This window comes from Delphinapterus leucas, chromosome 13, assembly GCF_059928025.1.
Source record: "Delphinapterus leucas isolate spDelLeu-1000000601 "Yukka" chromosome 13, BTC_Dleu_Yukka2, whole genome shotgun sequence".
NCBI lineage: Eukaryota > Metazoa > Chordata > Mammalia > Artiodactyla > Monodontidae > Delphinapterus > Delphinapterus leucas.
Genome location: NC_143141.1, coordinates 73,372,371 through 73,396,653, shown reverse-complemented (window position 1 = coordinate 73,396,653; position 24,283 = coordinate 73,372,371). Strand labels below are relative to the sequence as shown.

At 46.8% G+C, this 24,283-nt stretch overlaps 2 protein-coding genes across 2 annotated transcripts; one reads left to right on the top strand and one right to left on the bottom strand.

The window, feature by feature from the left end:
- Positions 1-879: 879 nt before the first annotated feature.
- Positions 880-3,160, bottom strand: PRR30 (proline rich 30). Its single transcript, XM_022573834.2, has one exon. The coding sequence runs from the start codon at positions 2,702-2,704 to the stop codon at positions 1,076-1,078; it is 1,629 nt and encodes a 542-aa protein (XP_022429542.2). The 5' UTR covers positions 2,705-3,160; the 3' UTR covers positions 880-1,075.
- A 14,638-nt stretch (positions 3,161-17,798) lies between these two features.
- Positions 17,799-21,953, top strand: TCF23 (transcription factor 23). Its single transcript, XM_022573850.2, has 3 exons — positions 17,799-18,762; positions 19,468-19,710; positions 21,556-21,953. The coding sequence occupies exons 1-3, from the start codon at positions 18,541-18,543 to the stop codon at positions 21,733-21,735; spliced, it is 645 nt and encodes a 214-aa protein (XP_022429558.2). The 5' UTR covers positions 17,799-18,540; the 3' UTR covers positions 21,736-21,953.
- Positions 21,954-24,283: the final 2,330 nt, after the last annotated feature.

Sequence of the window (24,283 nt, the reverse complement as noted above, 5' to 3'; positions counted from 1 at the left end):
CGCCAAACCCGGTCTCGCAGACGCGCAAGGCGCAGGCGCACCGAGCCCGCACTCCTCGCGCAGGCGCAGAGCCGCCAATACGCGTCAGCACTAGCCGGCCGCGGGCAGGCGGAGCCCCAGCTCCAGGATGCCGTTCTCCGCCCGCTTGTGAAGGCGGACTCCGCCATCTTTTTGCGGGGCGTTGGGGGCGCGCACCAGCTTCAAGGAAATGTCTTGTTCTGCAGGAGTGGGGTGGGTGGGGGCGGGGACGGGGTGTGCTAATAAAGGTTAAGGGAGGTTAATAAGCCTTTAATAAAGAAATCCGTGGATTAGGACTGTCCACACTTCAGGAGTGATACGCAGACTCGTCGAGCGCAGCCTTTACGTTTACCCAAGAGACGAAGTGATTTATCCAAGGTCTGCCTCGCACCCCACCCTCCTGAGGGGGCCCTTGGATTTCTGATCTCCAACGTGAGGACCCCGTGTTTCTCTGCAGTGAACGCTACGCTTGCCCTTGCCTGCAAGGAGGCATGTCCTGCTGCTCCCCTGGCCTTGTCAGCATGAGTCCTTTTAATCTAGGGTGCAGCCAGAGGAAGGGGCCCAGTGGCTTCATCTCTGGGGATGCCATTATCTGTCCCAACAAATCGAATTAAATGGGTGAAGGGCCTGGCAGAGCCCTCTGCACATCTCAGGTGCTCAGGGCTTATGGGTCCCTTGCCCTCCTCAGATATATGGCGCGCACTCTCCTTGGTCATTCTGTTTCCTTTGACTCTCCTCCACCCCTTGTTGGGTTCTGGTCACCCTGAAGGTACAGCCACCCACAGGATCTGCTCAGCAAGACACAAACACAAGTTTTGCAGGGTCAGGCTTTATTGGATACACTGAAGGTTGAGTGGGGCCTCGGGTGCCCTTGGTCCTCTTCAGCCAGGAGAAAGCAGACTCCACAAGGGGCTCCCAGGGTTCAGGGCTGGAGAACATACCTGACCTCCAGCCAGCCAGCCCTTCAGAGTGTCTCGGGGGCCCCCTGAGATCTGGGGCCGGGCAGGGATGGTGGGTTTCGGAGGAGGTGCTCCAGGGAGCCTCCGTGGCTCTGGCACTAGAGTGGTGACTTTCGGGGAATGGGCTCTGGAGAGGCAGGCCTCTTTGAGGCAGAGGAAGGTCTGGGCTTCAGGGAGACAGTGGCCTGTTTTGGTGCCTGAGTCTGAGACCCTGAACAGCACATGGAGTTTGGTGATTGAGGGCCTACAGACCTGAGGCTCCCGTTCTGGGAGGGGGTGCCTGGGCCTAGATCTGCCTGGGCCTGAGCTGCTGGGGCTTGAGGTGCCTGGGCTTGACACCCACGGGCCTGAGCAGCCTCTCCCCGAGGCCCTACTTCCTCCGGCCTTCTTTCTGGCAACAGATGCAAGGCCCTGGCCTGGCCCCGAGGCAGGCGGAGGCCAAAGCCAATGCCGATGCGCAGTGGTCCGGATTCCTGGCCCTGCGCACAGGGCAGTAGTTGGGGGAAAGCAAGTAGCCTGGGTCCAGTCCTGTACCTGGGGATAGGGCAAGAGGGGCTGCGGGGCCGGAGACACACCAGACAGACAGGATACTCCACGACCGGGGCCTTGCCGGTTTTGCCTTGCCACAGGCGTTGCAAAAGCAGTAGCCGCAGGTCGTGGGCGATACGGCGGTGCCCCAGATGAACCACCAGGGCCTGGGCCAGGGCTCCTGGGTCCCTGAACTCTGCAGGGTCCCTCTCGCTTGCCACGTATCCCCCCTCCCCCACAGGGGACCCTGTGTTCCTGTGCTGCTGCGAGTGCCATGTCTGGCTGTTAGAGTGAACCCCACGAGAAGGTAGGCTGGGGCTTGGGGAGGTGAGAGTGGAGCTAGGTACGTCTTCGGGGTGGGAAGGAGACTGGCAACGTGAGCTCAGGAGAGAGGAGTTCTGTGGCTGAGAGGGAGAAGAGGAGTGAGTGGGAGTAGGAGATGGGTATAGCCAGTGGGAGGGCGAGGAAGAACGTGGTGGGGAGAGAGAGAGGCAATTCTGATGAAAGAAAGAAGGGGAACTTGGGAGATAAGAGTAGGGATGTAGGACAAAGTCCGAATTTGAGTCAGAAGAGTAGAAATGGGAGCCTGCAGAGTGGGACCATGGGGGAGGAGAGCAAGGTGGGTGGGTGGGATGGAGTGATTGTTGGGGAGGTTGAGGTCGAAGGTTGCAGGGAGGGGAGTCCACAATTTGTGAGGAGCCCCGAGGGGGGCGCCCAGGGGATGCTGCGTTCTGTAGCAGCACTTGGTCCTTGTTTTGAGGCAACATTGCCTTGAATCCAGAGGAGAATGGAGTGTCAAGCCCACAGATTAGAGACCTGGCAGAGGCAGGACCAGTATCTCTGGGGCCAGAAGTGACTGAGAAATCAAGGCCCTCTGTGCACAGAATGTGGCTCCAGCCTGGTGTTGGTAGGACTGTTGGTGGCAAGCCAAGGAGACACCCAGCCCTGGAGCACCAGCTTCTCTGGGTGTTCAGACGGGAGTTTTGCTCTAAACTTGCCTTCTCACTTCTTTGCAGTGGGCCAGTGATGAGGGATGGAGGGGATGGAGAATCAGGACTGACTCTTGGGAGCTGAACGACAGCAGAAGTTATCTGGGTGGGCCAGGGAGGAAGACACAGCCCATAGGATCTGTAGAGAAAGAAACAGAGTCCAAGATATTGGGAGGCTGGGTCCATTTCTGGCTCTGACTTATGTACCATGCAGGCTGGTTCACCAAGGCCCTAAATCCATGTCACCTTGGGGTCAGAAGAGCTGGCAAAAAGCTCCAGAGAAGGTAAGAGCTAAGGAGGAGAGGAGTAGGGAAGGAGGGGAGGATGGATAGGATGGAGTTAGAGGAGGGGGCTTGGGAGATGGGGACTGAGATGGGACTAGGAATTGAGGGTGTTCTGGTGCTGTGAGCTCTTACCAATGAGGGTTCCTCTGGGCTGTGTTTCTCAAGGCATTTCAGTGATGTGGGACCTGGGAGAGAGAGGAACAGAGTCAACAAATGGTGGGTACTCCCCTTTCTGCCCCTAGCGTCTGTCACCCAAAACTCACTCTGACCAAGAGTTCTGTCTGAGCCTTGCCCTCGGTCCTCCTTCAGCCAGGCGGAGGTCTTCTGTTACCAGGTTTTTGTTCTCCTAAACCTGAATCAGAGATTCTGCAAGCATCCTGGTTTCCTGGCACTCTGGTTGCCCTAATCCCAGTCTTCCCTAACGCTGATGTCCTCTGGCTCAGTCTGGCCCCAGCCGAGATGGCCTTTCACGCTCAGTAGCAGTGGGGCTAGCTGGTGAAAACCTCTGGGAGGTGGGCATTTTGTCCCAGCAGCCCTCGGGAGCTGGGAGCTGGGAGCCCCTTTTCCTGGGGCAGTTGTCCCTGGCATCTAGTGCCTATGTCACAGAGGTCGGGGGCTGACATCATAGACTCTCCTCTTCAAGGCTCTAGGACCTTCTCTCAGAGATCATCCACAGGCTGGCCCTTGATAAAACTGAAGCAAGCAAAATTCTCTGGGGCATTCTGTCTCTCCTTCAGGGCCTAGCCCCCACCTCTGCTCTCTGCCCATATACTTTACAGTTCCCACCACCTCCTCCATCCAGGCTTCTCCCCAACTGTACAGCCTAGAGCCTCCCTTCAACTTCTTGTTTTCTTTGCTTTCTGAGCAGTGGTTCATGCTCCACACCTTTTCCCCCCTTGGGATAATGTTTATATGTTTGCTTTGGTTTTTTTTAGTCAGTTATGTTCTATAATGTTTTAGCTTTACTGAGGTATAATTCACAACTAAAATTGTAACACCTTCAAAGTGTACATAGTAAATTCTCCCTTACTCCACCTTTTCGTTCTATCCAGGCTTTCCATGAATTGGCCAAGGCCCACCCTTGGAAGGGCAATCTGCTTGCTCAGTCTACTGATTCAGATGTAATCTCATCTAGAAACACCCTCGCAGACACACCCAGAATAATGTTTAACCAAATATCGGGGCACCCCTTGGCCCAGTTGACACATAAAATTAACCGTCACAGTATATAAGTGAAAGATGAGATGCCTTTCCAAGGATCTATGATGCCTAGATTCAAGGAGACCTTGCCCATATCAGTATTTCCAATTGTCTCCTTTTTTTGGTGCCCTGGAGTTTTTTTCACCCCACGACTAGTCATCATAATAAAATTAGGACTGAGTAAGATGTACGGCTAGTATAAAGTGAGAGAAGGGTTCTTATGAAGAGGTGAGCGGTGGGAAAGCAGAACCAGGCAAAACCTCAGTCATATCAGTTTTAGGAAGGAGCGAATATGGAGGCTGAGATCCAGCCTTAGGGACTGAGGGCTTCCTGGGATGCCAGACTTTCAATGCTAAACCCAAAACAGTCCTAGATAAACCAAAACTAAACCCTAGAACTTGAGTCCTCTTGGAAAAGATTCATGTTCCCCTAGGGTATGAGGATCACTGTTTGAAGATTACTGTTCTAACAAAAAATTTCTATAGTAACTTCAATTTAACCACTCTCTCCCTTATTTTGTGTCAATTACTATATGCTCAGTAAAACTCTACCGACCCAGCAAATGGAAATGCTCCAAGCATTTGGCATCCAAGTTGGAAACATGGTATTTTAATGCAGTTGTTTTCTTGTTCGCTAGTTGTTTCCTATTGTAGATGTTATTTAACACACACTTTAACCACCCCCCACTACTCCAACAGTGGGCAAGAACACTGCGTTCAATTTCTTTCAAATGCTCTATAGCATGCTCTTCCCAGAAATCCACCAATGTTTGTTGAGAGGATGAATGAATGAGTAAATTGGTAGTTATCTAAGTGAATTTGACCTTTGCACTTTGCTTTTTCTTTTCCTTTCTTTTCTGTTTGGGCCCTACATTATTGTATGGTAGGAAGTGGAAGGAAGGGGCTGCTTACAGAACTACCTGAGTATTCTTGGAGAAATCATGATTATGAGAGAGGTGTCAGAAAACAGAGATAGGTAAATACTCAAAAAGGGAAAAACGATAAATTCTAGAATCTCAAATCAGTCAGCTTCTAGTTGCTTGCCAGGAAAATTTTAAGCTGAATTATTGACAGAATGTATATAAGCTCTTAGAAAGGAAATGGATGATCACAGTGGCCAGAGTGGGTTCAAGTAAAACAATTTGTAGAGAACATACAGCCGTCCGGAAGTGGCATATATATCGTGTCATCAGGGAAGGCAGTTATATCTAACCTTTCACTTTCTAGGATAAGAAGTGTGCTCTGACCATGCCAACTAAAACACACAGCCTGAGATAAGTGCCAGAATGCCAATTTATAAATTTACCCTAGGGACTTCCCTGGTGGTCCGGTGGTTAAGAATCCGCCTTCCGATGCAGGGGACTTGGGTTCCATCCCTGGTCGGGGAACTAAGATCCCACATGCCGCGGGGCAACTAAGCCCGTGTGCCACAACTACCAAGCCCGCGCACTGCAACTAGAGAGCCCGCGCACCACAGCTAGAGAGTCTGCACGCCACGACTAGAGAGAAGCCTGTGCACTGCAACGAAAAGCCTGCGTGCAGCAACTAAGACCCGATACAGCCAAATAAATATATATTTAAATATATATATATATTAAAAAAAATAACCCTAAAAATGTAGCTCACACGGACAGGAAATAATTAGCATATTCTCTCTCTATAGTCTATTAAATTGATTTATCATGAGAAATCATAGTTGCAGGGATTGACTTACTGCTTTCAACATCACCAATATTCTCAAATCATGTAGACAGAACTGCCTCGGGGTCAGAAATGCTTGTTTCAGAACAAGGAAAGTTGGGGCAAACTAATAAATTGATTGCCTGATAGCACGAAGCTAAGAGGTTAGTTTCATGCATCTCAATAGAAATACTCAAAGTCTGTTGGGTAAAGCTCTATCTTTTCTGACCAATGCTGGGAGGAGTATTATCAGGTTTGTCTCTGTGACTCTTCTTTTCTTACTCTTCCAAAGTTGATGGGCACATTCTCTCAAACTTGCTACTATGAAGACTTGCTAGATGGGAATTGAAATGTGCACACCTGTGTTCTGACCCACTGTGAGTTGCTTTTGCAGTTCAGCAGTGCAATTTGCCTTATCCTCAAGTGCTTGTTTGTATCTAAATATAGCCCGTAAGTACTTACCACATAAAATTTCCCACATTACTCTTACTTCCTACTTTGTAAATGAGTTTTCAAAGGAATTATAATAATCCCCATGTATATTGATTTCATCAAGGTTTTGACAGAGTGTTGTGGTGGAAAAATGTGAGCCAGCCAGTTGAACCATTATTGCTTTTTTGCCTTTTAACTCTTCTTGTTCTTTGAAGTATACAAATAATGCACAAATAAATTCATTATACAAAATCCTAACAATACATACGTATACAGAGTAAAATTTAAAAGTTGTCCTTGACACTCTTCCTATTTTTACTCTCTCCAGGGATGTCCACTGTTTGTCCTCTACTTTTGTATATATATAATATTTGAGTTTATTAATTATAATTCAGTATCTCTGCTTATGTATCTCTGTTTAATCTATCAGTTTCTGAAAGAGGTGTGTTAAAATAAACTATTAATTGTTGATTTATATGTTTCTTCTCACATTTCTGTTAGCTGTTGGTTGATGGATTTTTGAGGCTGTGTTAATAGGTGCAAAAATATGTTTATAATGATTAAGTTTTCTTGTTCTGTTGTTCCTCTTATCATTTAGCAAATCACACAACCCAGCTTTCTTCTCCAGAAGTTGGAAAATGAACATTAGGGCAAAATTGAAGAAATGAGAAGGAAGAAAATAAAAATGATAAGGCTAAAAATTAGTGAAATGGAGACTTTAAAAGAATAGGGATTCACACTCATTAGGATGGCAATTATAAAACAAAAACAAGACAGAAAACGATAAGTGTTGCAGAGGATGTGGAGAAATTGGAACTCTTGTGCACTGCTGGTCGTAATGTAAAGTGGTGTAGTTACTATGAAAAACAGTATAGCAGTTCCCTGAAAAATTAAAAATAGAATTATCGTATGATCCAGCAAATTCATTTCTGGGTATATACCTGAAAAAATCAAAAGCAGGACCTCAGAGAGATATTTGTACAACTAATGTTCATAGCAGCATTATTCACAGGAGCCCAAAGGTGGAAATTACCCAAATAACCAATCGACTGATGAACAGATAAACCAAATGTGATAAATACATACAATGGAATATCATTTCACAAAAAATGACAAATACTGTATGATTTTACTCATAGGAAGTACTTAGAATAGCCAAATTCTAAGTACTTTCTAAGAGACAGAAAGTTCAGGGGTGCTGGGGTAGGGGAAATAGGGAGCTATTGTTTAACAAGTATGGAATTTCGGTTTTGCAATAAGAAAAATGGTCTGTGGATGGATGGCAGTGATGTTTGCACAGCAATGTGAATATACTTAATGCCACTGAACTGTATACTTAAAAATGGTACATTTTTATCATAATTTTTAATAAATAAATAATTTTTAAAGCTGCAGAATATTAAAAAAAAACAAAGGCTAATAATCTAGGCATATTTCTGGCAACACTGATCAAGGACAAAAAAACAGATGGGTGCAAATAAAATACAGAACAAAAAAAGGGAAAATATCTAGAGACATAATGGAGATTGAAAAATAATAAAAGGGGGCTTCCATCTGGGGTTGGAAGTAGTGACATTTCCAGGGCATTCCTATAGCACTAGAGGCACTAGAAGAAAGGAGAAGCATGAGTGACTGTTCCAAAAGGAGAGGGAGAAGCCTGCTCTTCTTGTCCCCTCCCACGGGCCCCATGGTCACTCAGATGGATCCTGAGCTTACCAAGTACTTCTTTTTCAAATGGACCTCAAACAGTATCCAAGAGGTCATTGTTCCAGGTGTAGATGACAACTCCTGGGAGATGGAGCTCAAGTTCTAGGTTGAAGATGATCCTACCCTACATCCACTTCCTCTCCACATCTCTGTGGACAGAGCCAACACCCATGGAACCATGCAGGGGCTTCTTCTTTCACCTGAAATAGTGGGGGCTGATGGTGCGCTGAAACAAAACCCAGGAGGAAGAGAATTTGTCATTAGTACTAGAGGCCAAGGAGCCACAAGGCCCAACTTCCATTAGTTAGACCAGTTCCTGGGACCCTACCTATGTCCTACTCAAGAAATAGATATCCCAGACCAACTTCAAAGGAGAACGCATGACAGAAGCTCTGCCTTCACCCATCTGCTGCCTGTGTTCTCCATGAAGCCCACTTGGACTAATGTGGCAGAACCTGCCCTGCTATATCCATGGCCTGGCTGCCGGGGATGAAGCCCAAGACTGGGACAAAGTTGTACTTCACACGGCTGTCCACACACATGCATGCAGGTGGTCCCGTAGCAGCAGAGATAGCCAGGCACAGCATGAACCTTTGCTGTGCCCTATAGATGAGTCTCAGCACTCAGAACCGTAGCTGCCTTCAAGATAAGGTTGCTGAGGCCCAGCCTGCCTGCTCTGCTGCCTGGTAGGAGACTTGTGCAAGATGTTAGAGCACTAGAAATGGCCCCTGTACCCTTTGGCCTGGGAAGCACCGCCCCTGTACATCAGTCTTACCCTGTCTGGGTTCACCACCTGGGGCTTTGTGGGCACTGTCTTTCACTGTGTAAGTTTTCCTTTCTACTCTAGCATCCCTGCTGAGGATGCCACCCTGAGGTGAAAGTCCGAGAAGTCCCAGGTTAAACTGGCCATGACTTTGCACTCCTGAGGACTGAGCATGTAGGTAGAGGAGCTCCCTGAGGGTGTCCAGGTCACCTAACTCTGGGAATGCACTTGGGCACAAGAAGATCTCTTTCCACGTGGCTGCAAGTGTGGATTTATCTTTTTCTTCCTTCCTACTCTGTGTCCTGGCTCAGAAAAGTTGGAGCCAGATTGCCCTCCTTCCCTGATAGGTAAGTTCCTACAGAAGGAAAGCGATCATACCCATTTACCATCTGGCAAGGGCTTCCATGTGTTCCCCTAGAAGTCTGGCTTTGGCATTGACCTGATTACATTTCAGATGGGCTCTGAATGGAAGCTTCCGGAGAGGCCTACCTTAACAAAAACTGAATGCATTCTGAGAAAGACAATATTGAACTGAAAGCCTAAAAATACTTGCCACTCATTCTATGAGCCACTTCTCATCTCACAGATGGTTAGAATGCAAGAAACTCTGGAATGCCCAATTTGTCCCCTCACGGTGGTGTTTTCTGTGGGTGACTTTTCAAAACTGGTCTGAGGGCCTTGGGATGGAAGACTCTTAGCTCATCACCTGACTCTTAGCTCATCACTTGAAGTTGGCGTCTGATAACTTCGGAGTAGCTACATGTATATGGGAATAAAAAAGACAGTTCTGTTATGTCTGAAAAGTATGCAGTTTTTGCTCTTTCCATCCAAATGCCATTCTTCTCTCTTGAGGGCATGGTGAACAAGTCTGTCAAGATTAGAATGATCTTTGACCCCCAAGAGGATTGCCACAATAGTTTCTTATGATTCTGAGTTTCAACAGCAGAAAAGTTCAAGTACAAGGCAGGGTTCTTATGCCCCTTAGAAGGTGTGGCTGTCTCAGGCAGAGCTTGGAGATGTTTCTTGTCAGTCTCATCCTGCGAGTCCTGCCACAGAATGGTCAGCCTGTTGGAGTCATTTGAAATTTGGGTTTTCCCAGAGGCCCAAGGCCTTGTCCATTTTGAGCCAAGTGTTGCTTTTAGACATGCGAACTGCCTGGCCATTCTCAGAGCTCTGCACTGTTCTCTTCCAAGAGAACTGCCCAGATTTTTGAAAGAAAATTCTTGCTGTATAGGATTTTTGGTTTTTCTCGTTTCCTTGATGACCTATTTCTAAGAGCATTCTGTACATTAAAGTGTTGGAATTCCTAGATGAAATGGATAAATTCATAGAAAAATATAAAATACCAGATATTTATAAGAAGAAATAAGGAACTTAAACCAATCAATAAGAAACTAAAATTGAGATGAAAGTTAAAATTTCTTCACCTCTTTACCTAAGAAAACACCCAGGCCCAGTGGTTTTACAAGTAAGTTTTACCAGACTTTCAAGGAAAAGTTAATTTACATCTTATATAAAAAGTTGTTTTAGAAAATAGAAAAAGAAATATAGCCAATATTTTATAATAACTATAAATGGAGTATAAGCTATAAAAATTTTAAATCACTATGTTGTACATGTGAATAATTTATATTATAAATTATTCAATAATTTATCTTTGATATAAATATTAATTTAAATATTATAAATATTTATAATATATTATATTATAAACAATAATATATTATAAATCAACTATGTCTCAATTTTTAAAATTAAAAAAATGAAAATAGAAAAAGTGAGGTTGTATGAGGTTGCATTGTATGAGTTTAGTGTAACCTTGACTCTAAATGCAAATAATGATAATTAAAGAAAAGAAAATTATAATCTCATTTCACTTATGAAGTAGTTGTAAAAATTCTAAGTAATGTATTTACTAAATGAGTCAGACAGTGTATTTTTAAAAAATGAATCACATGCAGGTGGGATTTTTTCACAGGAACTCAAGGAAGATTTATCATCAGAAAATCTAATGACATCATTTAGCATATTAATAAGCTGAGGGAGAAAAATCACGATTAATTCATGATTATGCAGGAAAAGGATTTGATAAAGACCTACACTTACTGATGATTTTAAAAACCTCTTAGCAAACGAGGAATAGGGGAGTACTTCCCTAACTTGGTAAATGTCATATGTCAAAAACCTACAGCAAATATTACGTCTAATGAAGAAATATAGATACATTCTACTTAAGATTAGGAGAAGAAAAGGGTGTCCACTATCACTATTTTTTAAAATTTATTTCTTTTTTATTTTTGGCTGTGTTGGGTCTTCCTTGCTGCACGCGGGCTTCCTCTAGTCGCGGTGAGCAAGGGCTACTCTTCGTTGCGGAGCGCGGGCTTCTCATTGTGGTGGCTTCTCTTGTTGCGGAGCAAGGGCTCTAGGCACGTGGGGTTCAGTAGCTGTGGCGCACAGGCTCAGTAGTTGTGGCTCACGGGCTTAGTTGCTCTGCAGCATGTGGGATCTTCCCTGACCTGGGCTCAAACCCGTGTCCCCTGCATTGGCAGGCAGATTCTTTTTTTTTTTTTTTTTTTTTTTTTTTTTTTGCGGTATGCGGGCTTCTCACTGTTGTGGCCTCTCCCGTTGCGGAGCACAGGCTCCGGATGCGCAGGCTCAGCGGCCATGGCTCACGGGCCCAGACGCTCCACGGCATGTGGGGTCTTCCCGGACCGGGGCACGAACCCGCGTCCCCTGCATCGGCAGGCGGACTCTCAACCACTGCGCCACCAGGGAAGCCCGGCAGGCAGATTCTTAACCACTGCACCACCAGGAAAGTCCCACTGTCACTATTTCTGGTTAACAGTATTGGAAGCACTTGTCGATCCTCTAAGGAATGATGAAAAAACAAGTATAAAGATTGGAAAGGAAGAGATAAAATTGTCATTATTTTATCTGCTTAGAAAAACCAGTGGAATCAACAAAGTATTAAGACCAATAAGAAAGCTCAGCAAGGTTGCTGGATTCAGGATAAACTTTTAAAATGTAATAATATTTCTGTATAGCAGCCATAATCAGCTAGAAAATATAATAAGAATAAGAGCATTCTCAAAAGCAACAAAAACTATGAACTACTTAGTTGAACAAAACTATTTCACTTAAGCAAGAATACACAGATGATCATACCAAGTGAAGTAAGTCAGACAGAGAAAAACAAATATCACGTGATATCACTTATATGTGGAATCTAAAAAATGATACAAATGAACTTATTTACAAAACAGAAATTGATTCACAGACATAGAAAACAATCTTATGTACCAGAGCAGAAAAAGGAGGGAGAGATAAATTAGGAGTTGGGGAATAACGGATACACACTGCTATATGTAAAATAGATAAACAACAAGGACCTACTGTATAGCACAGGGAGCTGTATTCAATATCTTGTAATAACTTATAATGGAAAAGAATCTGAAAAAGAATAGTTATATATATATATGTATAACTGAATCACTTTGCTGTACAACCCAAACTAACACGACATTGTAACTCAACAATGAATCAATTGTTATTGAATCAATACATCAATAAAATTAAAGAAAAAAGAATACACAGACATTTGTGGAGTAAACTACAAAATTAATAAAGGATATAGAAGATGTTTGAAATAAAATGAGAGATATTTCATGTTTTTGGAAGGATTGACTTCAAAGTATAAAGATGACAATCCTCCACAAATTAACCCATGGATTCAATGAAATCCCAATCAGAATTTCAGTTGAATTATTTAGAAACTCAGCAAACTTTCTCTAAAATCTATATAGAAAAATAAGGGTCCAGAAATAACTAAGTCAACCTTGGAAAAAATAAACATTAAGAGAGGAGTTTTATCTCACCAAGTATTAAGACATGCTACAGTCATAATCATAAAGCAGTGTGATGTTGGCTCAACCACAGACGAAAAGATCAGTAGAACAGAGCAGAGAGCTCAGAAATTGACCTATATATAAATACGGGAACTTAGTATGTGGTAAAGTGGGAGCTGCAACAAAACAGGGAGAGGAGGCACTGTTTCATAGATGATGTTGGGAAAACAGTATCCCAATATGGAGAAAACAACAGAATCTCTACCAAGCTCCATACACAAGGGATGCTCGAATTCATCAGTTGTCAGATAAGGACAATTTAAAACAGCCCTTATAAATAAGATGGCCCTTTACAGCTATTCAACTGTAAAACTAGGAATCTGGTTAATACTAGGTAGTGGTGAAGATGTGGGGCTCTAGGGCACATGCAGTGCTGCTGGATGTGCAGACACTGTGGCCATTCTGGGTGGCACTCTGGGAGTACCCAGCATTCTGCTCCTGGACGTGTGTTTTTAAAAATCTGACATGAATCCATAAGGAGATATGCGATGGTATTCATGACAGCATTGTTTGGGGCGATAAGGAGTTGGAAACAACCTGGATGTCCATCCCTGGGGCTCTGGGTGGTCAAAATGTGATGGGTGCACACTGTGGAGTATCCTGCAGCAAATTAGAAGCAAAGGACTTAAAAACATAGGATGGAATGGAAGAAGTAACAATGTGATCTGAGACATAAGTAGTATTGTATTATATATTTGCAATATAAATGCATTATCATTTTAATGATTTTTAAATCCATTCACGCAACAATGCACATGGTTCAACGACATACATTGCATTAGTTATCTATGGCTGCTTACCAGATTACCCCCAAACTTAAACAGCAATCAGCATGTATTATCTCACATGGCTTCTGTGGGTCAGGAATTCTACAGGTTAGAGCAGCTTAGCTGGTTGACTCTGGCTCAGGGCCTCTCATGGGTTGCACGCAAACTGTTGGTCAGGACTGCAGTCATCTAAAGGCTGAACTGCTGCTGGAAGGTCCATTTTTGAGGTGGTACACATACACACATGGTTGCTAGTTAGTGCTGGTGTGGTTGATAAGCTTGAGTTCCTCACCACTTGGGCCCCTCCTCAGGGCTACTTGAGTATCTTCATGACTTAACAGCTGGCTTCCCCCAGAGGGAGAGATCCCAGAGAGAGCAAGGAGGAAGCTGCAGTGTCTTTTATAACCTAGTTTCTCAAGTAACGCACTGACATTTCTGCCACATGCTACCTGTTAGAAGCAAGTCCCTACGTCCAGCCCACACTCACGGGGAGGATTATGCTCCACCTTTTTTTTTTTTTTAATTTTTATTGGGGTATAATTGCTTTACAATGGTGTTAGTTTCTGCTTTAAAACAAAGTGAATCAGCTATACATATACGTATATCCCCATATCTCCTCCCTCTTGCGTCTTCCTCCCACCTTCCCTATCCCACCCATCAAGGTGGTCACAAAGCACCGAGCTGATCTCGCTGTGCTATGCAGCTGCTCCCCACTAGCTATCTATTTTACATTTGGTAGTGTACATATGTCCATGCCACTCCCTCACTTCGTCCCAGCTTACCCTTCCCCCTCCCTGTGCCCTCAAATCCATTCTCTACGTCTGCGTCTTTATTCCTGTCCTGCCCCTAGGTTCTTCATTTTTTTCTTTTTTCTTTTTTTAGATTCCATATATATGTGTTAGCATACTGTATTTGTTTTCCTCTTTCTGACTTACTTCATTCTGCACGACAGACTCTAGGTCCATCCACCTGACTACAAATAACTCAATTTCGTTTCTTTTTATGGCTGAGTAATATGCCATTGTATATATGTGCCACATCTTCTTTATGCATTCATCTATCGATGGACACTTAGGTTGCTTCCATGTCCTGGCTATTGTAAATAGAGCTGCAATGAACATTGTGGTACATGACTCTTTTTGAATTATGGTTTTCTCAGGGTATATGCCCAGTAGTGGGATTGCTGGGTCATATGGTAGTTCTATTTTTAGTTTTTTAAGGAACCTCCATACTGTTCTCCATAGTGGCTCTATCAATTTACATTCCCACCAACAGTGCAAGAGTGTTCCCTTTTCTCCACACCCTCTCCAGCATTCATTGTTTGTAAATTTTTTGATGATGGCCATTCTGACTGGTGTGAGGTGATACCTCATTGTAATTTTGATTTACATTTCTCTAATGATTAGTGATGTTGAGCATCCCTTCATGTGTTTGTTGGCAACCTGTATATCTTCTTTGGAGAAATGTCTATTTAGGTCTTCTGCCCATTTTTGGATTGGGTTGTTTGTTTTTTTGATATTGAGCTGCATGAGCTGCTTGTAAGTTTTGGAGATTAATTCTTTGTCAGTTGCTTCATTTGCAAATATTTTCTCCCATTCTGAGGGTTGTATTTTCATCTTGTTTATGGTTTCCTTTGCTGTGCAAAAGCTTTTAAGTTTCATTAGGTCCCATTTGTTTATTTTTGTTTTTATTTCCATTTCTCTAGGAGGTGGATCAAAAAGGATCTTGCTGTGATTTATGTCATAGAGTGTTCTGCCTATGTTTTCCTCTAAGAGTTTTATAGTGTCTGGCCTCACATTTAGGTCTTTAATCCATTTTGAGTTTATTTTTGTGTGTGGTGTTAGGAGGTGTTCTAATTTCATTCTTTTACATGTAACTGTCCAGTTTTCCCAGCACTACTTATTGAAGAGGCTGTCTTTTTCTCCATTGTATATTCTTGCCTCCTTATCAAAAATAAGGTGACCATATGTGTGTGGGTTTATCTCTGGGCTTTCTATCCTGTTCCATTGGTCTATAATTCTGTTTTTGTGCCAGGACCATTCTGTCTTGATTACTGTAGCTTTGTAGTATAGTCTGAAGTCTGGGAGCCTGATTCCTCCTGCTCCGATTTTTTCCCTCAAGACTGCTTTGGCTATTTGGAGTCTTTTGCGTTTCCATACAAATTGTGAAATTTTTTGTTCTAGTTCTGTGAAAAATGCCATTAGTAGTTTGATAGGGATTGCACTGAATCTGTAGATTGCTTTGGGTAGCATAGTCATTTTCACAGTGTTGATTCTTCCAATCCAAGAGCATGGTATATCTCTCCATCTGTTTGTATCATCTTTAATTTCTTTCATCTGTGTATAGTTTTCTGCATACAGGTCTTTTATCTCCTTAGGTAGGTTCATTCCTAGGTATTTTATTCTTTTTGTTGCAATGGTAAATGGAAGTGTTTCCGTAATTTCTCTTTCAGATTTTTCATCATTAGTGTATAGGAATGCAAGAGATTTCTGTGCATTAATTTTGTATCCTGCTACTTTACCAAATCCATTGATTAGCTCTAGTAGTTTTCTGGTGGCATCTTTAGGATTCTCTATGTAGAGTATCATGTCATCTGCAAACAGTGACAGCTTTACTACTTCTTTTCCGATTTGGATTCATTTTATTTCTTTTTCTTCTCTGATTGCTGTGGCTAAAACTCCCAAAACCATGTTGAATAATAGTGGTGAGAGTGGACAACTTTGTCTTGTTCCTGATCTTAGAGAAAATGGTTTCAGTTTTTCACCATTGAGAACAATGTTGGCTGTGGGTTTGTCATATATGGCCTTTATTATGTTGAGGTAAGTTCCCTCTGTGCTTACTTTCTGGAAGGTTTTTATCATAAATGGGTGTTGAATTTTGTCAAAAGCTTTTTCCACGTCTATTGAGATGATCATATGGTTTTTCTCCTTCAGTTTGTTAATATGGTTTATCACATTGATTGATTTGCGTATATTGAAGAATCCTTACATTCCTGGGATAAACCCCACTTGATCATGGTGTATGATCCTTTTAATGTGCTGTTGGATTCTGTTTGCTAGTATTTTGTTGAGGATTTTTGCATCTATGTTCTTCAGAGGTATTGGCCTGTAGTTTTCTCTCTTTGTGACATCCTTGTCTGGTTTTGGTATCAGGGTGATGGTGGCCTCATAGAATGAGTTTTGGAGTGTTCCTCCCTCTGCTGTATTTTGGAAGAGTTTGAGAGGATAGGTGTTAGCTCTTCTCTAAATGTTTGATAGAATTTGCCTGCGAAGCCATCTGGTATGCTCCACCTTTTGAAGGGAGGAGTGTCAAAGAATTTGTGTACATAGTTTAAAACCACCACAAAAAGTAGACATTAAACGAAAGAATATACATTAAACATCTTGGAATGGCTGCCTATGATAGGGAATAGGATAAAAGGGAACAGATGGAAGGGAGGGAGGGGGGGAAGGAGGGAGAGAGGAAGGCTAACAAGAGGCCCTGCGTGGACCAAAAATTACAGTGTGCACCGAATTCTCTGCATCTGGAGTTAAAAAAAAAAAAAAAAGTAACTCAGGGTGCATCTTTTCAGTCTCCTTTCTATATATTCACATAAGCACAAAAACCTTTATACTCTTTTTTTTGGCCACGCCATGAGGCATGCGGGATTTTAGTTCCCCAGCCAGGGATCAAACCTGTGTCCCTGCAGTCAATGGCAGAGTCCTAAACTGGAAGGGAGGACTGGCAGAAGGGAGTCCGCCAGGGAAGTCCCTAAACCTTGATACTTATAGCTTTTGTTTTTTGGTGTCTTCTTTTAAAATCCTGGCTGGGATCTTATTATACATAGTCATCTACAACTAGGTTTTTTCACTTCACTGTGCATCTTGGAGAGTTTTCCCATGTCACTATACAGATGTCTGCTTCTTCTTATTACTGCATATCATTCCACAGAATGGATATAGCAAAAGCTATTTAATCACTTCCTTATCAATGGACATTCAAGTGAATTTTACTTCTCTTCTGTTTTCCTTTCTCTCTGGTTGGCTGAATGTCTGTCTCTGTACATCCACCTTTGTTCCTCTGTCCTCTCTGCACTTTCCCTTTACTTATTTTGTCTCCTCTGGAGTTCAAGACTGGGGGATAAGGGACGTGCAATGACTCTGCTGCAGGCAGGGGTGGTAACCTGAGGGCAGGCAGGGCCGACTGTGGCAGGCTTGCTATTCCTTCGGCCTGCCTCCTCCTAGCTAGCAGAATGGAGGATCTCATGCAGCTCAGTAAACATCCTGGTCCTTGCCTTCAAAGACCTCGCGCCTAGCAGGGGAACAGACATGTGAGTAACCCACCCAAGGCAGAACGGTGTAGGGTGAGGAGCAGCCTTCCATGTCTCACTGACTGCCTGGGCTTTCGTCCACCGCCATCACTTACTAGATGTTTGGCACCGGGCAAGTTATTTCACCTCCTGATACCTCAGCGTTCCCATCTGCAAAATGATGATGTAAGAGTCTTTTTTTCTCAAGACGTTGATCTGAGAAATAAGATAATACATGTAAAGTACTTAGCACAGTGCTTGGCATGTACTGATCTAGAACACTGAACTCTTAGGAAGCTAGCCAGGGTGTGGTTGTGCATAGAATGGGGTACCAATAAAACAGGGAGACGTGGGCTCTGGGTTCTGTGGGGTTGGAAGAAATCCTCACAAATCCTTTGGACATAACCCAAAGGATGGGCAGCTTTTCCCGGGGCACAGCTGGAGGGAGGTATTCCAGGGGGACAAAAAGGGAAAAGTAAAAGCACTGAGGTGGAAATAAGAGGCATGTTTGGGGTATGGGGAGTAGCGCCCTCTGGCTGGAAGGTCGTTTTCACTGGCAAGGGGAGGAAAGGTCCTTTCAGGGATGAGCACAGCCAGGCTTCTGACACAGGGAAGGGAGTTCAGGGCCCTTCCATGGACTTAAGCCCCAAAGCGGAAGCTGCAGGTCTATCCCAGGACCACAGTCAGGGTCAGGCCGGGATCCGGGAAGGGAGCTCCCTTCCCACCGTCCTCCTGCCCTCTACAGCAGGGGCCTCCTCCCAGGGCCTGGCCACTCCCCGCATCCAGCACCCCCTCCCTCAGCCGGTTGGGAGGCAGTCAGGAGGCTTTTCGCGGGGGCTGTGCCGGGTGGGCGGTTTTCCCAGAGCAAGGAGCGGAGCAGGACTGAGTTGGCGCTCGCTTCCTCAGATATAGCCGTCGCTGTCTGGATGACCAGCCTGCCCCGCTAGCGTGAGCCCAAGGGCTTCCTCAGGCCCTGTGTTCCGGTTCTGGAGGCTGCAGCATCATACCTCAGGGGTGTGGCATGTCACAGAGAGAGGCCAGAGGGGCACTGGCCATGCCAGGAGTAGGGAAGAGCCCGGCCAAGGCCACACCGAGGTCGCTGGCAGGCACTGACAGGAAGAGGAGCCGCCTGAGCAGGACAGGGCAGGACCTGTGGGAAGAGACCAGCTGGAGCAACCCAAGATGGAGCAGAGCTGCCCCAAGCCCTCGAGGGGCTGGCGCCAGGAGGCTGGCTCGTGGCCGGGTAAGAAAGCCGGGACCTGAAGAGGTAGCTGGGAGAGGCAGGCATGGGAGGGGCTGCAACGTCACCTGTGATGGCAGAGCCTCACTCATGGTTACTGTCCTGCCCAAGAGAGGGGACATTGGCCAACTTCCGCTTCAAGGCTCCATGCTTGGGCGGTTGGGGAAGTCAGAGCGGGTCTTAACCAGAGTGTGGCTCAGAGAGCTGGCCCAACTCACTTGTCTCAAGGAAACTGAGGCCCGGAGAAGTGACATGTTTCCCAAGGTCCCAGAGCAGCAGTCAGCGACAGTGCCAGCACGCTTTGGTGTCCTTTCCTCTTTACCACAGTTGCCTCTACATCTCAGGACCTGGCTGGGCCTAGGGTCAGCCCTACAGAGCAGGACAGGGCTGTGTGCTCCCTGTGGGCCCAGGGCATCCTGATAAGCAGGATTCAGACTTAGGTGTGGATGCAGCAAGGGCCAGGGGGAGGCACAGTGGAGGGTGGGAAAGAGTACAGCACTCAGTTCTGAGCCCAGATGAGGTCTTCTCTCCATTTCCTCTGCCGTAAAGCGGGGCCAGGCTGAGAGCAGACAAAGAGGGGACGAGGCCCTGGGGTCCCTGTCGTTTGGCATGCTACTACTCTGGCAGGAGACCTTGCCCCAGGATGCTCTTAGCGACCGGGGCAATGGGCGTCCGGTCAGCCCCACTCACATGGGGTCCTCTGTGCAGAGTGAGGCCAGCCCTGAGAACGCCGCTCGGGAGCGGAGCCGGGTGAGGACCCTGCGCCAGGCCTTCCTGGCCCTGCAGGCCGCTCTGCCTGCCGTGCCTCCCGACACCAAGCTGTCCAAGCTGGACGTGCTGGTGCTGGCCACCAGCTACATAGCCCACCTCACCCGCACACTTGGCCACGAGATGCCTGGCCCCGCCTGGCCACCCTTCCTGCGTGGACTCCGCTACTTGCACCCTCTCAAGGTAGGTCACGGGCCCGGGGCCTTGGGGAAGGGGGTTTGGGGTGGGGGATACTGGACTTGTCCCCCTGCCCTCGGCAGAGCTGATGCTGGGGCCGGCTGCTTCCTGCTCTCTCATGGGAAGAGGAGCTGAGGCTGGCTCTTGGGACTGGAATGACAATGTTTCTCATGGGATGCAGTGGGAGTGATGATTGGAAATGACTTCTTGAGAATATGGTTCCTCCAAGGGGAGGGAAATTCTTAGAGGCCCAAAGACTCCTGGGCACTTAGTGGTAGAGGAGAAAAGGGAGTAGTTTCCAGGGCTGGGGCCTGGAAAAGAAGACACACCTAGGAGACTCCTAGATTCCAAGGGGCGCTATGCCACTGTACAGTGCCTTGGTGTCCTTTGGACTTCTGTCTCAGGAGGGATCCCCCTTTGGAGAACAAAGCTCTAAGAAAGCATCACTCTAGAAGTAACCAAGCTGGGTGGGGGAGTGGCAGGGGCTGGAAAAGGGGGAAGGAGGGCTTCCTGCATGCATCACTTACCACACTGTCACCTACCTTTCCTGAACCTCAGTTTTATTATACGGAAAGGGAAGATAACATGAGTCTGACTTTGCTTCCAGGGTATGAAATGAGATCATGAAGGAGAAGTATGATTAACAATAATCGTCATTGCAATAACAGCTAACATTATCTGGGGGCTAGAGTTATGCCCAGAGCTAGACTAAATGCTTCAGTGCAGTTTTATCTTTTAATCCACACAAGAACCAAATGAGGATTAAAAAAAAGAAAACTAAAAAAAAAAAAGAAAAAGAACCAAATGAAGATTACTTTACAGGTGAGGAAACTGAATCTTAGGTAGGTTAAGTGGCTGAATGCAGTTCAGGCCCCGGGGGTGGGGTAGAGCACGCTGTAAGTTGCTGACTGGGAGTGTAGCTGTTATAAAGGGTCATCTTTGCCCTCTGAGGACAGCAACTTTATTTCTATGGAGGATAATTTTCACCATCTTTCTTCCTTCAACATCCTAGTTCTGAAATGTCTTGAAACTTAAGATATTTTTCTTTCACATAAATACAACTAAAATGCAAGAATTTGAGACATTTCAGATGTGGCAACTCTGAAATGCCAATGGTGGCACCTGGTGCAGTGTCCCCGGGTGGCACAGTTGCTTACTTAGCTGTAAGATGGCAGCCACGGTGAGACCCTCGCAGGAAGCAGGTGATGCATAAATATGTTGAAGAATGAACAAATGAGAGCCCGGCTAGGTCTAGCACTCTGGCAGCTGGGTGGGGTGGGTTAGCTAGCCAGCAGCAGTGGCCCTCAGCCCCCAAGTGGGGGGCTGTCAAGTGGCAGACCTCAGAGCCAAGTCAACCTGGCCTTTTCTGGGACTGGCCGCACTCCTGCTGGAAGGAGGGACAATCCTGGGAGGTCCCCTGCTTAGGGGGAGGGGGCAGCGCTGACATCTGGGGCCACAAGCACTTGGGCCCGGCCGGGACTGGGCAAGAGAAAGGGTCAGGGCTGTTCAGTGTCAGGAGGAGCCTGTCCTTGCCCCACGCTGCTGCCCTCCCCACTGCCCAGGCCCTGGCTGCTGCCAGCTCTGCCGCCCGCCTCCCTCCCCACCATCCGGGGCTCCTCTTGGGGCCCTTGCTTTTCTCAGACGGCTCCTCCTGTGCCTCACAGCCAGGCTCAGGTGGTCAGGAGAATTTGTGAGGCCATGAGTGGTGGTGAGCCTGGGACCGCTGTCATCGGAGCAGTCGTGGGGACGGGTCTCGGGGAGGGAGGCTGGTGAAGGCCCGGTCTGGGGTGCCGAGGGCTACGAGGGCTGTGCTAGTGAGCATGACCCTCATCTCTTCCCCATGTCTTGCAGAAGTGGCCGATGCGATCGCGTCTCTACGCCGGAGGCCTGGGGTGCTCTGGCCTTGACTCCACCACAGCCGTCATCTCGGGCCAAAGAACAAAGGAGGCAGAGACCGGGACCCAAGTCTCTGGAGAGGCAGACGCTCTTCTTCTCACCAGGCCGCTCTCACCGGCACCTGGTGACAAGTGATCATCACAGCCGCCCTTTTCTCCTGGACTGTGACTCAAGCTTAGGGACCTGGATTCTCTGCCAGGCCCTGCCTGTCTTCATTCTGCCTCTCATCCATCGATCTGGTTCAGGCTCCACTCCCAGGTTCCAGCACACAGACCAGGCAGAGCGGTGGGCAGCTCTGTGACAGAGAGTACTCAGGAGGACCAGGGAGCAGATCCTCATCTTGTCCCCCATGGGTGATGCCCCAGTGGCTCCCTTGTGACAGTTACAGGGAAGTGGGCAAGGAAAGGGTCTGACTGAGTAGGAAGCTGAGTTAGGGCTCCGTCCCTTGCTTTTCTCCCCTAAGGTTCCCACAAACCCTCTGGAGATTTTGCAAGAAGACAGGCACTGCTGCACGTGCACAGAGGTAGCGGCTGAGGGCTGCAGGCGCTGATGGGAAAGCCAGGGGCCAGACAGGCTCTCGGCAGCTATGAGTGTGGACAGAGCTGGGCCGGGGTCACATAGGTAGAGAGGAAACTGAAGAAGGGAACATACTTTGTTATTGCACGGCAAGATGCTTACCCAACATCAGGAATTTAGGAATTTTGTATCTGCATTATGGTCTCTCCAGCTGCCCCTCATCACTACATTTTCTCCCTCTCTGGGCCCTGCACCCTTCCACTCTTCTCTTGTTATGAGTTATATTTACAGGTTAAACCATAAAGCTTACATTGCTTACATTCCAGTATCCAGAGAAACTTTTACATAGTCCTAGCTGCCTAGTTTGAGATTTTATCCCAGAGGCAGCTCTACCTTAACTGAACCAGGCAGCACCTTAAGCCCTTGCGTTTGAAGGTTTTGCTAGACTCAGTTACATCCTTGAAGGACCTGAGAAGGAGAACGTGTATCTTTTCCAGGGGATAATAATTACAATCTTCCATTATATTAGAAACCTAACCTCCAGGACAAACAAGATAGGCCTGGGTTCACTGGGTTCCTTGTATGATTTTGGCCGAAGGCCCCACTGGCTCAGGAGTTATTTCTACAATCTGTCTACAACGAGCTCCCTCCGGCCAGCTCCTCCCCACAGGCACTGCCCTCCCAGGCTCTCCCTTAGTCCCGCCAAGGGGTGCCAGAAATCAGACAGTGCTTTAACGGAATTTATCTCTGGCCTTGCAGAAATAGTTTGAGGAAAAATCAGTGTCTATACATACAGAGAGTAACTTTCCAGATCAGGTGTGGCTTCAGATCAGGTACCTAAAGTCCAGACACAGAAGGAACCATCTTTTTGTTAAACTTCAGTGCCTCGGAGTGGGAAGGCACGGGTCAGGCCAACTAGAGTCCCAACAGGGGTAGCCTTAGACAGACGCCACCACTGCCATCATGAGAACAAATGAGATTCTGGCCGACTGGGCGTGGCCGGGGGTCTGAGCTCTGGTGTGAGGAACTGCTATTCCTCCACAGGGCTGGCCAGGGCAGCAGGGGAAAGGGGGCTGAGGGGGTGACTCAGCAAATTGGTGTGGAGGCACAAAAGCAGACACAGAACGTCCCAGCCACGGCAGCATGAGATGTGGGAGAGCAGCTGGACTGTGGCTGGGAGCCATGGCGAGAAGGCCTCAGCCAAGGCCAAACTCATAAATCTACCAAGTCTCTGCTGAGGAGCCCGGAGAGCTTGTGCAGAGCTGCTTCTGGGCAGCTGGACGGGGCCAGGCAAGGCAGAGACCAGGTGTGGGTGGGCACTAGCACAGTGTTCTTTGCAAGACCATAAAAGTCCAGCTCGAATGTTCTATGTTTAAAGCCAAAAAGCAGTATCTTCCTTGTTGAATTTGAATGTGGTCAGAAGAGGAACGCATGAATTCCCTCATGAGCTGGTAGCACACAGTCTCTCTCTGGGGATGAAGCTGGGAAAGCTGGCTTTGGGTGCGCATTGGGGCCCCCCCACAGCACGGAGCTTCTCCTGATAAATCAGGTTTGGGAGCGTGCTCCATCCGCCCCGCTCAGACTCCAGCCTTTGCCTAGTAATGCCAGACCCTTCGGGAGAGGGGGGACCACATTACCTGGTAGAAAAGACAAGGAGAGCCAAAGAAGGATGCAGCTGGTGGGGGGCTGGGGGAGGGCAAGTACCATCATTACAAGTTTCTAAGTCTGTCTCGGGATCTTCCCAGGCATATCCTTAGTGTTCTGGACCGTCCCCAAGGGGTCCAGAGACCGTCTCCTCCAGCCGGACAGCACCCAGCACAGTCAGGTCAGGAAGCGAAAGGACTGCCAGGGGGCAGGCAGAGCCGAGGAAAGGACCAGGGGATGAACGGGAATAACCAGAGGAAATGTCAGGTTGGAGACTTCGACCCACAAATGAACCAGAATCAGGAGTAACGCCCTTTTCCTCTGTAGCAGAGGAAGAAAAATACCCGCTCACTGGGAGACCCTGGGAACAGGGGTAGGTAGGAAAGAAGCTCCAAAAGGAAACAGGAGGCTGGATGACGACGCTCAGGTGGCCTGGCTCCGGAGTGAGAGGGCTGATTGGTCCACGTGAGCGTCTTGTACCGCCTGCTCCATCCCCAGGTACCTGTGACTCTAGGTGGGGGTG

Bases quoted from the DNA above. Each gene is read 5' to 3' on its own strand.
- PRR30 (XM_022573834.2), bottom strand. From the start codon at position 2,704: ATGGTACATAAGTCAGAGCCAGAAATGGACCCAGCCTCCCAATATCTT.
- TCF23 (XM_022573850.2), top strand. From the start codon at position 18,541: ATGTCACAGAGAGAGGCCAGAGGGGCACTGGCCATGCCAGGAGTAGGG. The intron at 18,763-19,467 runs GTAAGAAAGCCG...TCCTCTGTGCAG, and splicing joins GGAGGCTGGCTCGTGGCCGG to AGTGAGGCCAGCCCTGAGAA. The intron at 19,711-21,555 runs GTAGGTCACGGG...CATGTCTTGCAG, and splicing joins GCTACTTGCACCCTCTCAAG to AAGTGGCCGATGCGATCGCG.